This window comes from Cyprinodon variegatus, unplaced genomic scaffold (genome assembly GCF_000732505.1).
Source record: "Cyprinodon variegatus isolate N-32 unplaced genomic scaffold, C_variegatus-1.0 Scaffold1048, whole genome shotgun sequence".
Classification (NCBI taxonomy): domain Eukaryota; kingdom Metazoa; phylum Chordata; class Actinopteri; order Cyprinodontiformes; family Cyprinodontidae; genus Cyprinodon; species Cyprinodon variegatus.
This window is the reverse complement of record NW_015151501.1, coordinates 92108-107342: the sequence shown is the minus strand read 5'-3', so window position 1 is coordinate 107342 and position 15235 is coordinate 92108. Positions and strand designations below refer to the sequence as shown.

Genomic DNA, 15235 nt, shown 5'->3' with positions numbered 1-15235 from the left:
TTACCTGGGTATTTACATAGATGAATATATATATTTATATATACAGTTATTGCACTGCGTGTCAAATAAAGAGAAACAGGTTATTGCACAGGGTATCAAATTAGTAATTGGACATTTTACATTGCACAAGTTATTGCCGTTGTATTGTTACATTGTAGAGTCTAGTTGCAGCAGGGGTAAAGGAAAAGTTCAAATGAGCTTAATAACTGAGGAAAAAGTGGAGACATCATGCTTTCTAATAGCTGGTGAGCCCAAATTCCCACCTTAGATATCTGACAGGCTCCTTGTGTGTACAGTCCATTATCATGTGGGCTTTAACTAAGACTATCCTTCTTAATTCTCAGTTAGACCTTGCTGGACTTACTGGCATGTTTAGGATCATTTTTGATGTTGCATTGTGCAGTTTAAACTTTTATTTAGATTTTTTTTAAGTCCTTAATAATAGTTTTATCTCTGGTGGTGAGCTGACCAGTGTATTTAAAACATACCGTTTGTTCTTGTATCCAAATAATGTATTTTAAGAATAAAACGTCGGGCTCTAACTGTTGGATGTTTAAAGAGAACAACCACCTACTTAATATTGAGTAGGGATGCACGATATTGGGATTTTGGCCGATATCCGATATGCCGATATTTTAAAACTCATGTAGCCGATAACCGATATCGATACCGATGTTAAAGCTGGACAAAAATAAGTAGTCATTGAAAATAGCAGTTTTGTTATCCATTTCTGACACTTTGAAAAATAATATACTCAAATATATTTTCATATGCTGATATCAAATTGATTTTTAAAAACGCGGTATCGATCTATTTTACTTTCAAAATCTCATGAAATTTCATCTTTCTGTTACAAACTCTCGTGATATTTTGCAAATTCTTGTGAGATTTTGTTAGTAAAATAGATCGATACCGCGTCAATATATCAACATATAAAAATATGGCAAAATTTAGTGAATTTTCGGGGGATTTCGTAGCATAACGATGACATATAGCAATATTTCATTAGTGAAAGAGATTGATATGGTGTTTTTAAATGGCAATATATCAGCATATGAAGATATTGTGATATTTTAATGTATCAATATTTTTTCCCTCGTCTTTAGAAGTTTTTAAGTCTGTAAAAAAGAAGTTTTTGAGGAAGAAGAAGAAGTAGTATTTTATTATTATTTTTTTTGGCTTTAGAAACTCAGAAGCTGATCAAATATCGGGTTAAATATCGGTGGGGTGGCCGATGTCCGATATTCAGTTTTAAGGCCGATACAGGCCGATACCGATAGGGGGCCGATTATATCGTGCATCCCTAATATTGAGTTATGTTTTTTAAGATTAGAATAAAAGTTTATATAGCTCTTTTCTTTAGTTTTTGTTGTTTACTTATATAAATACATATTTTTTTCAATTATTCAAACTGAAACTAACTATATTTTAGTCCTACCTTTTCACAGCTTCACATATTGGTAGATTATATTTCTCTTTCTGTGTTCTCCTTTCTTCATCCTCTCACCATTTTTCTAGCTTAGTCATTAAAACTGCAAACTGCTTCCTCATCCATTTAACGCCTCTTCGTAACAAAAGAGACACTGGCTTACTGTACGTTTCTGAAATTGCATTACTAAAAAAATTAAGATGCCCTTGACTTGACATCGTGGCTGGATCTCAGATTGTAGACTATTTAATGTTGCATTAAAAAAGTGTAAGTGGAACCATTTACTTTTAAGTTTTAGATTTACTAAAGATGAATTTAAACATTACCATTAGGGAGATTTTTTTTTTTTTTCATCTCTACCTCTTTGACGTGGGGTAGTCGTCTTAAGAATTGCTTCATTTTCCATTAAATTTTTCTTTCTACACTGCTAACCGTGTCTCATTTGAAGGTTCCCAGCATGTTATTCTGCTTATCTCTTCCCCCCCTCTGTTCCCTCATCAGATGCTTAATCTGCACCATTGCTCATAAAGTCTCTAAGCTTATTGTTTTACAACCGCATTAGTTGTTACTCCTTGTAAGCACAACATTTAAACTTAACCTTTCCATGCCTGCTTTAATCTGCTGAACATACAGCATTGGGAGGCTGCAGTGGTTAAACAATAGATTTACAGCAGGTATGATTTTACGTTTTAAGCAAACATACCAGCATCCGTGTTCACTTGTGCGATCTTAACAGATTTTTGGGCGTGTCATTACCAAGTTTGAGTCCTTCCCCATTGGGATACACTGACTCCTTGTAGCTAACAAGTCATTTCAGTGTAGATACAGATAATGTTCTGAACTTTATCTGCTGCCTTATGGGATAATGTAAGTAGATCCCTGCCAATTCATATGCAGCTTTAATGTTGGCATAAACCCCGTTATTACTGCAGCTATCATACTTTTATACAGTAGCAGCCATTCAAATGGCCCTTTTCAGTCAAACGCCAGCCGAATGGCAGCCTACTTCCCTGCAACTCCCAGCAAAATCCCCTCCAACTCTCCAGCCACTGGAGTGACCCCCTCCTTCTCCTGAGCATGCATATTTTTTTACTCTGACTCCACCCTTTCACTGAATTACACGGTCTGACCAGGAGATTATGCTTCTCTTTAGATCTTAATGTCCACAAATCTTGAAAAAAAGACTTTTTTAAGTGTAAAAGGTTGATGTTTAAGAAGGAATTATAGGGGACCAGCCAAGGAGCAGCCGAGGGTCCATCAAGGAAAGTGGGGAAGACTTGATGGTGAGATGTCTTTTAAATAGATTATGGTAAATTCATACTCTTTTTCATTGGGACCTACATGTTATGGAGGACCTGGAGAGTCACCTAAAAAATGATAACATTTTCCAAGTGGAAAGTCATTTTTGCATCAAATTGCACACTTTAAGAGGTATAATTAGATAGGAATTGTAAACTATTAATTAATCCATTAATAATAAATTCAGTTATTTTATTTTTATCCATTAGTATAATCCAACTGTTTCTCCTCTCGAGATAATCAAGGCTCAATGCTGTTCTTTTGGTTTTAACAGCCATTTATTGTGGACACGTTTTATAAAGCCCCAAAAAATGCTGTCACAAACTAAGAAGGGAAACAGAAACCCAAATTAACTCAAAACAAATATAAAGGTTTACACAAATAAATCCAAGTAAAACAAAGTTGTACCTCATTGGTCGCATAAACTCCAGAGGAATAAAGATAAATTATTTCTTAAAGCTTTCTGATTAAACTTCTTGAAAAACGGGTGCAAAAAAGAATTTTGTCAATCAATCTTTCTCATGGGCAACAACATGACATGCGGAACAAAAATATAGGTTCCTCCTTAAATATTAATGTGCTTTTTAACCAATGTACATAAACGACATAAATTTAGTAAAAGTTATTTATTTATCTATTTATGATTTAACTTTTTATTTCAATACTAGTATGTATTAACTCTTGTTTTTAACTAAATATTAAAATATTTAAATTAGTTGACTCTCATGGCAGCTACACCAAAATTCAAATCAACTTATTAAATGGAGATTTAAAAACCTGATTATAAAAACCTTTCCTAATCACACAATAAAAAAGGTATTCCTTATTCTTTCCATAAAAAGTAAAAAAAAAAAAAAAACACTGGGCTTGTTTTCCAAGTTGAAGACTTTTTGCTTCCCATCCTGAAAGCAAAATATCTGGATTAGCATTAAGCTCCTGGCTTTTATAGAGTAGCCCAACTAAAGTGTTGTTATGGCTTACATGCAAACTGAATCGAAAACAGGTCCATCCCTCAGTAATGGGGAGTCTTTGAGGTCCTTATTGGCCTTCAAGACTCCTTGAGATGATAGTGGGAAGGAATCAACTCTAATGCTGCGTTATATGTTTTTTAGAGCTAAAACCTATTCCTTATTCCATTTCAGTTTTCTTTTTTCAACTTGCATTTTCAAATCCTTTTTTAAATGGCATTTTGTTTTTGCTTTTCCCTCTCCATTTATTTTTGTTTTTCCGTGACCATTCTGGTTCCTGAGCACACTGAAAACCAGTTAAACCAATCCCAGTTGCTCATCTGATTGAACCAGTTACCTAATTGGTCATGTTGCTAACTAAGTTGGTAGTCTAACCAATTAGGGAGTTTAACTGCTTTCCAGTTAGTGTTTATGACTAGACTAAGATGCTTAGTGTGGCTCCACACTTGTGTACATGCTGGAAAATCCCACTCCTTTCTTATCTTTATTTGATGTAGGTTAATATGAGTTACATAAACTCTGGCTCCATCATGCACTTACATGATGCTTAGAGTTAATGCACATGCACACACAGAGTGACACAAAAACAAATACGCTCCACATGGGAGCTTTCCACTGGTTAACATTTACAACTGTCACAACTAAACTTAGCGAGGTGTCATCATGGCATCAGTTTACCCCGGGCTTGCCCTCAGCCTTGGTGTTTAGGGGGTTGGTTGAGCTCTGTGTTGCTATGTGTTCATATGAACATCACCTTTCATCAGCATGGGCCTAGGTCACCATCCTTAATGTGTCGGAACCAATCTGGCATATGGATGAATACCACAAATGCCTCTGACATCATGGAGTTTCCACTGTTGTGCTCAGTTCAGTTCAGCTCATGGCTAGCGGCTTGGATGTTTCACATTGCTTGGCTGAAGCACAGGGGTTCCCCACCCACCCACTCACTCACCCACCCCTCCTTGACCAGACATGTCCTCCAAATCTGTCATCAAACTTTGACTTTCTTTACTGTAGTATATATTCTAAACTTAAGTGGAATAGATGACGCGATTACCTATCCCTATACTAATTCAGTCTGCTTCTTAAATTCATTTTTATACCATTCTCAATTTTTTTTTTATTTTCTTTAAAACAAAAGCAGCTTTAATTTGTTTTTATTGCTGTGTAAGACATTGATGATCCTTTAAAATATATGTTTAATATTCTAACTTTTGTTATGTTTACTTATACATCATCATTTTAGATCTCTTCTTATACAGTTTTCATATATCACAGCCATTAACCCGTCAATCTAAATAATTAACACCATTCCACAGTTCTTCATTCTGAATGATTGATTTTTTCATACTTTTAATACCTGATTGTTTTATTGTCTCTTGCTATATGTTTTTTTTTGTTTCCTGTCTAATTATCTGAATAATTTCAATACGTATCTGAAGTGATTAATGTCTGTCCTTTTGTTTTTAACCTCTGAAAAACACTTTTATAATAATTAACTACTTGAAAAATGCCCAATATATAGTTTATTTGACCGACTGAAATTTTTTAATCCAATTAAAAACATTATTTTAATTTGCAAGATGCATGTGAAATTTTTATTTGGCCCTTTTCCACGCTTTTCTCATCATAAAATAAAAATAAATAAATAAATAAATTGAACTTTATTGATCTCACAATGGAGAAATTAACTCTCTGCATTTAACCCATCCCCTTTGGGGAGCAGTGGGCTGCCACTGTACAGTGCCCGGGGAGTAATCAGGGGTTAATGGTCTTTGCAGAAAGACTCAGATTGGCAGTCTTTGGGAGTGGGTTTCAAACTCACAACCTCAGGATTCCAAGCCCAATGCCCTAACCACTAGTCCGCCCCTCCCCCATTTATCAGCAGACTAATCTGGCGTTATTCCTGGGGATTACCTCAGAGGTTTCCACAGCTGTCACTCACATGTTCAGCTTGTTCTTAAATATCAAAGGATTTGTTGGAGCAGACTCCAGACCACCTCTTCCATATCCCACCATTGATGGACTGGAAGTTACCATGTCCATCTATGGCCATCATTTTTGCACTGAAAAATATGTCTTTACACCATTTTAGAATGTTCTGTATTTATGCAAACAGAAAAGCAAACACCTTTGTTTACTCATCAAGCTACTCAGTAGCTCAGTGCTTACTTGTTTTATGTATTTATGTTTTCGTGTTATGATTTTTTGAGTGTTAGGAAACATTTTGAAGAGCATTCATTTTTCCATCACACACTCACATGGGCATCTGAAACAGGATAATATAACACCTCTAACTTTAGTCTCTTCTTTTCCATTTTGAATAATCCAATCAGTCTGTGTTCTCTCTTTACTTGCAGTTTATAGTTTCTCCATTTTTCTGTGAACACACCTCTGTTAAAATGATGTAACAACATGAAACATCAAAGCTTATTTTATTCTTACAATTTACGATGTAGGGAAGGAATCTAAGCTCATCCTTAAACTCATGCTTTTGTGCATTTGTGCTTCTTGAGTTTACACCAACCTGATTTTAAATCTGGTTATCCTTGCCATACATTAGAGCTCTCAGTAGTTTTTATTTATTTATTTTTTTAGTTAAAGCCCAGAAAAAATGGCCAAAGAGGTTGCCAAGTAGTTAAACTTTTTAGTAACACATTGGGCACATGTCTAAATGAACCAAGGAATGATTCATGAAAGGAAGATTAAAGCTTTTGAATTAATTTAGTTCATCAGACCAGAACTAAATTTGACAGGAAACCATTCGGATCACTGCAGAGGGCTGCGCTGAAGAGACGTCCTCACTGTCTGACAGATTTGCAAAACGGCACTACGGGCAAATGTAGACAAGTCGGAATGTAGAAAACAGATTCACACCAAACTGACTGCTGAAAGGGAATCAAAAGATGCCTCAAAACATATTTGACCCGGTGCATGCACACTTATGTGTGATTATTAAACCTTTATATCTGGAAATTGTTTCCTTTTTGTTGTTGTTGTCAAAAAAAAATTAAACCATCAAAACCAGGCAATTTAAACAGCATAATAATGATGCAATTGTACCTAGATGGGCACAACCAGAACATCACAGCTGTGATTTTATAAGTATATCATTCTTTGAGGTCTGCTTTGCCTTGATCTCCTGTAGAAAAATGCAGATGTTGGAATGAGACATGCTATCATTAGATACTCCATCCTATACTGCAATCAGACTCTCTCTCTGACTTTATGTGAAAACATATTACATTTTAAACAGTGTTTTTCTTTAGGATTTCTGCATGTATCTTATTTTGGGGTGTGTTTGAAAGGGTTGGAGGTTAGGCTTAATACCAACCACTGATCTCACTGACCTATAATAAGAGCTGCGACCTTGAGGAGTGTTGCAAGTAAATTTATCTCAACGACCCTCAGGAATGATGCATCAGGTGACAAGCTTCCTAAGAGTGGCATGCCATGAAAAACACAACACAGACCTCATTGTGTTTATTGGGAAAACCCTTTGGAGAGAACATATGACTCACTGTGGGGTCAAATACGGGATGGAAACTAAGCCTTTATCTTTGCCACAAGGGCTGGAGATGGTTAAGTCACAAAGTAGGGAGAAGTTCTCCTACACATCGTTTATCAAGAAATATCTTGTTAATATAGATCTGTATTATTTGTAAACTTTGAATTATTGGATTATTACTCATTTATACAGAAATCAGCAAGTGTGACATGAATATGAAGACTAATAAATGCCTCATAATTGTGCACACATAAATATTCTTGTTTGTCTGAATAATGAAGTCCCAGGTTTATTGTTGTTGCTGATTTTCAATATTTTTACCAATGAAACCAGTGTGCGTTTCCAGTTTCTCTGCTTTTAACTAGCAGGCTGGAGAGAAATGTCACCATTTTTCTTCATTTATTTGAAATGCAGATCACCAGTAAGAGCTGATCAGTGCAAAGGTGGCTGATTAATACATATTAGTGGCTTGTTTTTCTACTGCTGAATCCCTATTTATTAATATCTCTTTCTCTCTCCTGCTCCATTCCTGCCACCTGTGGCTGTGCAACATAAGGTTTCAGCATGTACAGCGCCCAGACAAGCAAACACGCATCTCAATAGGTTACTAACATGTTGTTTAGTGTGAGACTGCAAACTGAATCATCCTGGATTCTCTGGCACACGCTCACATTTGTGAAGCTGTTGCAGGGTGGTAATTAGTGGAAGCAGGAAGGTGTTAACAAGCAGGAGCCACACGTTTGCAGCTGAGGTGTCGGTGCAAGCGTTCTGCCAAAAGTCACAGCCACACCTATGGCACCCAGAACCCTGTAAATAGGTGAACATGTACCCAAACTGGAATAATGTAATCAAAATACTCCCATTTCATGCTTTCACAGATTGTAAGTTTTTGCTTAAAGTGACTATATGTCCACCATAACTCTTCCTTCTACTACTCTTTTTTTTTTCCTCTTTGCCTCTTTTCCATGCCACCCTACTCCTCTGCCTCCTCCTCCTCCTCCTCCATTTACACAGTCTGAGTCACTGTAGGCAAAAGGTGAGCTGCCACATTCAGTTGGTTATTTTCATCGTGTTACATCTGAAACTCTCTTCAATGCTCTTTAATTTTACTTCCATTCCCTGGCTTTCAAATCATCCACCTCTTATCCATAGGTTGAAATCATGATTATTTTTTTAAAGCCTCTCAGCTTTTTAGTCACAAAGCAAATGTTTTGACTTGAGACAAGACGCTCCATAAATCTACTCAAAAGCCAACTTTTGTTGCACGGCAGCATAACTTCAAATGTGCTTCCTGATATGTGAAATATCACCTAAGCTGTTGTGGACTGTGCTTTGTGTTAAGCATTTTTTGGTGAGCCTGCCTAGGATTCTTTTGACAAGTTGCGAAATATACACGACATGATTGCCACAGCTCACACTTGCCATGTGCACTACTGCAACAGAATCATCACAGCTCACTGCTCAAAGTAATGAGCCAGTTCTGACATCAGATCATCTAATTGGTTATCTTATCTTTAGATATTTCAAATTAAACAGCAACATTGTAGGAAAAGTACGGACATACAGTATGCAGGACATATAGTTATTTTTTTTGAATCTTTTCATTTTAAAACTGTGTTCCACTTTTAAACTGAGAACTACCCCATGCTTATTGTGAGAAATGTTGACAGATTTTCAACAGTTTGCCTTTAATGACAGCCAATTAGAGGAACTGATTTTTTTTATTGCTTTTTATTCCAAAAAAAAAAAAATGTCCTCGGTTTTTATGTTCAGCTGTTGCTATTCATTTTTCTGATCTTCTCAGCTGTTTTCTGTATGTTTAGAGTCATCCAATTGGTCTCTTATCTTGTTTTCACTTGTTCCCTCAGGTTGTGGAAACAGTGGTTTGAGTGGAGACATGTATAATGCCGGCTACCATGCAATCACCAACATAGATTATTCCTCAGTTTGCATTGGCCTTATGAGTGCCAGGTACAGCAGCCATCCCGGTATGACCTGGCACCAGATGGACGTTCGCCAACTCTCCTTCCCGGATGCCTCCTTCGACGTTATCCTTGAGAAGGCAACGCTGGATGCCATCATGGTAGAGGAGAAGTCACCATGGGAGGTCACTCCTGAAACTTTGTGTTTCATTCATCAAGCTCTCACAGAGGTAGCTGTAAAATTCTTTGTATTTTATAGTACTTCATGGTGTGAAAAAAGTTTAAAGTGGTTCTGTTTCAAAGAGTACTTTTCTCATTCAGTCTTTGTTTTAAGGAGTTATCAACAAAGCATAAATATGTCTGATCAAATTTTGTTAAGATATGTTCACATCAAATGTGAATTTCACAGCTGGAGCTGAGGATTGACATGTTATTGCTATGTAGAGGGCAGCTCTGGAGAGCATTGAGGCTGAGCGAGGCGAAAGGGGAAAATTTAGCCAAGCAAATGACTGTTTGCCTGATAAATATGCAAACTGAAATTTGCAGGAGTTGAAAAATCTGAAGTTTTGTTTACATTCGCCTAATGAAATCCAGTAATGAACCAGGGGTGTGTTCGATTTTAGAGGCTGAATCCTCCAAGGAACCAGTCTACCTGGACCAGGTCCTTCAAGGTCTGTGAAAATAAGGAGGCCGGAAGTTTTTTGGCTATGGGTTCAAACAGGTCCAGCCTTCTCCAGCTTTCATCGCCTGTACGCTCTATCGCCTAGCAAACTCAAATTCTGAGTAGTGAGAACCCTAGTGTTCTGGGTGCTAATAACATTTTTGAGGAGCTTCAGCAGCAGTACCATTGTCAAGCATATCATATTTAAAGGTCCCACACTGTACAAATATTCGAATTTGTGCTTAAATGTCAGCCACACACATTTACTCACTCAATTAATTCCACATGGAAATATTCACTTACTTGTATTATATATATATATTAGTTTAATATATATATTAAACTGCACTTGGGCTGCTCAGTGGCGCAGTGAGTAGCACTGCTGTCTTGCAGCAAGAAGGTCACTGGTACAATTCCCGGTCGGGGATCTTTCTGCATGGAATTTGCATGTTCTCCCTGATGCGTGGGTTTTCTCCAGGTACTCCGGCTTCCTCCCACAGTCCAAAAACATGACCATTAGGTTAATTGGCTTCTCTAAATTCTCCTGAGGTGTGAGTGTATGTGAATGGTTGTTTGTCCTGTTTGTCTCTATGTTGCCCTGCGATGGATGGTGTACCCCGCCTCTCGCCCATTGACAGCTGGAGACCAGCACCAGCACCCCTCACGACCCCACTTGGGATTAAGCGTGTTAAGAAAATGGATGAATGGATGGATGGATAAACTGCACTTACAATATTCACCTATGTTCACCGCCGTTTACCTTTTTCCTCTGAGCACGGAGCAACCGGTATGCTTGGACTCGCAATAAATCAAGGGATACCCAAGGCTACGAAAGATACACCAGATCTGTCCTTCAAAACGGGCAAAAAGAAGGCTGCATTTGTTGGCTGCATAAAAATCTTCCAATCGGCAGATGAATCTGTCCTTCGCAGGACACAGCCCGTGAATTCGATATATTGATACCATATATGGAGCTGTTAGCTACAGTGAAGGAGGCTGCGGAGATGGGCTTCTCTTAATCAAAATGGAAGTTAGAGAACAAATATTGACATAGAAAGAAGTGGGGAATGATCTTAAGAGGTTTGTGGGTGGCTTTTAAAAATGCAGTTTCAATTTAGAAGGGCTGTTTTGTCGTCCTACCTCCAGTGCAGACTCCAACCACTTCTCCCTCCTGCTCTGTTTCCCTGACAGGCTTCTCTGCTCTACCACTGTACTCATTACATCTCCAGTAGCTTGCCTCTTCCTACTCCATCTCCCTGGCGGACTTCCGCTATGTACCGCTGTTCCCCTCCCGGCCAGCCGTAGCCCCCTCTCCCCTGCCTTCTGCGCTCTGTCTCCCTAGCAGACTTAACGCTGTTTTAATTTGGCGCTAGAAGAATGAAACTGGGGATGTTTTTCACATTCCGTGTGAATGTACCATTATATGTATAAATGACGAACAAATGTCAAATGACATTTATTTGCATTTAAGGAATCCCAGATGAAACAGCTACACATGTGTTCTAATGAAGAAAACATCATTTTCAAAGGGATAGGGCATCATAGCATAGCTAGAATATATCACTTACCTTCATACTTAAGCAAGCACATAAAGTCCCAGGCACACATTACTTCACTAAAGAATAAAATGTCTCAGTGTAGCATATCTTGGTTAATTCTACCATCTCTCATACTGTTGTCTTCTTTTTGCTACAATAACTCTGACAAATATTAAATATTAAGTAGAAAACATGAACGACAGAGCTAATCTAGATGCATGCTTGATGAGGATGCAAGCTATTTTTTAACAGCAGAAAATATATTAACTACTTGCATATCTAACTAACTACTCAGCAACTTTTATTAACTGTTTACTTGAATATAAGCTTTTATTTACTTTCTTTAGAGTAAGAGATAAAAGAAAGGAGTAAATGTTTGCACTGTTTCACGGACTCAAGTTTCGTTGTCTTTCACCTCTGATTGTTGTCCAAACAACAAATGTCACCACTGTGATGATTGGAATGCCCCACTATAACAACAGTACACCAGCAAATTACTCTCTGACAGTGAAATCCGTAATAGTGGCACTTAACATTTCCACTCCACTGCCCGTAGGAGGACTGACAAGATGCTGAGTGTTGTAGGCTGTTGGCTGCTGCACTAACCACCGCATCAGTTTGAAAATGACAATGCTTTGGCCATTAGCCATGCTAGACCTTGACACACTAAGACAAGAGAACACCGCTATTAACTGAAGTAGGTAGCTCAGGGTTTTTATTAAAAAGGCTCAAGATACACTTACTGGCAGGTTTGAAGTGCAGCTTCATAATTTACAAATCAAAGTTGGGTCAACAGTCTAAAGATGCATCTGTTTCCATCTGCGTGCTTACATGACATATTTGTAGTCTAACTGGTGGTTTATTTTGATCACCTAAGTCCAAATGAAAGGTGCAATCCAATTGTTTTTCTTTTGTAATACAAATGCATTTCAATCAATCAGGAAATTTTGTCCATGTAAATTTAACTTATTGCAATACAATCTCATTCTGATTTTGCTCAATCAGATCAGAATTTAACGATTGCTGGGTTAACATGACACTTTAATTCATCTCTTCATCCTGACAAGTGAGACTTGCAGTGCTTTAAATGTTGTTGGCTGTTTCACGGGGTGCTGGGTTTGGTGCCAGTGTGGAGGTTATTTATCACTTTTCCATGTTTGAAATTTCCAACTTCAAGTCTGTGTATGTATATATATATATATATATATATATATATATATATATATATATATATATATATATATATATACATATATGTAAGTTAAATGTAAATAAATGACCATGTGTGCTTTTTTAAATTCTATTTTTTTGAACCCATGATAAAACCAGTCCAGTTTAACATTTTCTGGTAAGACTTAAAGTTAGCTAAAGTTGGTTATCACAGTATGGACAAATAAAAGAACCCCCTACTCTTCTTTATGTGACTTCAAATGTTGGGAGCATATTTGCATGTTTTTTATTGTCCAAATGATTAGGATTGGGTGTTTAAGAATTAATGTATATAATATCGTGTACCTAAAAAAGTTTGTAACTACGCGGTTCCATACCGAAAGCAAGTGGCAGCTCCTTCTGGTGATGCATTTGCAAATATATACATTTAGAGATATCTTATGGATTGGTGCATAATTATTAATAGATTGGGGAAATATCATTTGAAAATGTTTCAAACACCTGTGTTTTCTACTTCTACAAGAACATTAGGTTTTACCAAATTAGCCAAGGTTTCAGGGATATAAGCTTTATTAGGTAAAAGCTAAACTCCATTAATCAAAGCCATATTGCAACAGACATGGTTACAGGAAAACGAGGCATTTCTCTGTGTATTTTCCACCAACAGAGGGAGGTTTTAAAAAAGGATCGGCTAGTTTTGTTGCTGCACAGATGGCTTGATTTGACTCCAATTCAAAATCCACTGCTCTTTTCTTGTGTGATGATTGAAAAGTATACATTTTCTCCTAAAGTCTTTGTAGTGCCTTTTTTTTTGGACTTTTTGAGGACTTTATGTTTCCTTGATTGAAATGTCTGCAGTCTTTTATGCAGAACAATAGATTATTTGGATACAGGAATCATGATTCTACTCCTGGTTGAGTGTCTTCAGATTTTTGTAGGGATGCAGGAAGTCTGTTGTTTGTCTGTTTTCTTACACAAAGTGTACTTACTATGACAAAAACTTGGATGAAGCAAATATAGAAAAAGAAACAAATGGAAGGTTGCAGCAATAAGGAGGATGTGAATCCCTTAAAGGTATATCTTTACCAATAAACTAGCAAATGGATGAAGTCGGAGCCAAACAAGAATGAATAGGTTGCTCGACAACAAACAGGAGAAAGTTTGTAAGTAGAAGGGAAGAAAAAAAAGGAATACACTCCAGAAAGCTAATGAGTGCTGTTGTAAGGCTGATTAGATGGAGCAAACATAATAAAAAGGTTTAAGGCTTTCCACAAAAATTACTTTAGCTTTAAGAACAGGCAGATAAATGACAAATGGTCCTGATTTTCACTTTCAAATTCTTGGAAAAAACAATCAAAACAAATGTTGCAGGATTTACAGCCAATTAAGAAACAAAACAACAATTAGTTATACCTACCGGTATATGATTTGAAGAACTGACAATTGTGACACAGAATCACGGAACAATACATTTCTTCAGGTTTATGTTTTATTTCTAACTTGCATACTTTACTTGTACATCCAAATTTGCTGCAGAGGCTGTGGTTCATTGAAGTGTGAAATTTATTTCACAGACTGACACGCTCTATGAATCACTCTAGTTGTTGCTATGGAGACTTTCATTGGATATCATTGCACACTAACACTTTTAATTGCTAACCTTAAGTCCTTTTTTAAAGGTAAGGATAGTCCTTGGATTTGATCTAAAAAAAAACAATGACCCCTAACAATAAGTTCAGTTAAATTCAATTTCAATTCAGTTTATCTATATAGCGCCAATTCACAACACGTCATCTTAAGGCAGTTTACAGAGACAATTCAACCAGATCATACAGTCAGATTCATTCAAAGTTTTCTGTCTAAGGAAAACCAGCTGATAACATCGACTCATTGACCAAACAGCAATCCCTCACACCAAGCATGCTTGTAGCGATAATGGAGAAAAAAACTCCCTTTTAACAAGAAGAAACCTCCAGCAGAACCAGGCTCAGTGTGAGCTGCCATCTACCGAGGCTTGAACTGGGGTTCAAGGAGACAGAAACAGACGCTGAGATACAAAAAGTACCGGTCAACCAGCTCCACAGGCGGCCCTGTCCAGGAAAGATACATCCTCTCAAGGATGGAGTCACAGCCAAACAGGAACAGACCAGGTGAAGCTACTATGATGAGAAAAAGCAGAGACAGCATAAAGTGAGAGGTTGAACTAACAAATATAGAAGAATAGGAGAATAGAGAAAGAATTAAGCAGAATTAAAGTGGCCCCCATCAGAAAGTTTGGAGTCCAATTGTAGCCTTTGCCTTAGCCATACTATAGATTAGGAGAGATAATGCAGCCCCTCTTTAGGTTTTGAGACAAGAGCCCAGCTATAATTAGTTGTTATTACACATTTTCCCTAACAAGCTTTTACTTCCTCTCTGCCAGTAAGGTGACATTGTACTGACCCAGAGACAGATTTTAATAGCAGTAGTTTGAACGCTTAGGCCCCTGCCCTCGCTGCCATCCAGTCTGCACCCTCTCTGTTCAGTAGTGACTTCCTGCTCCTTTTTAGACTGTCTTAGCTGAGCTCTAGGAATCAAAATCTGACAATTGGGCTCTATCATCTTTAAACAAGGCTTGTCATATACCTCGTCTACAAACGAGCTCCCTTTCAACAGATGTGTGTACGTTTTTCAGGAACTTTTCTTTTTAAGGACAGCCTCGCAATTTTTAGATTATGAATAAGGAACAAAAAATCTAGCT

General features: G+C 37.3%; 1 protein-coding gene across 1 annotated transcript in view; it reads left to right on the top strand.

Moving 5' to 3' along the window:
- ece2 (endothelin converting enzyme 2) overlaps positions 1–15235 on the top strand; it is a 94074-nt gene that overhangs the window by 40445 nt on the left and 38394 nt on the right. Inside the window, exon 3 of the mRNA XM_015399808.1 lies at positions 9073–9356. Within this exon, the coding sequence (XP_015255294.1) occupies positions 9073–9356 (284 nt within the window). The remainder of the gene's footprint in view (positions 1–9072; positions 9357–15235) is intronic.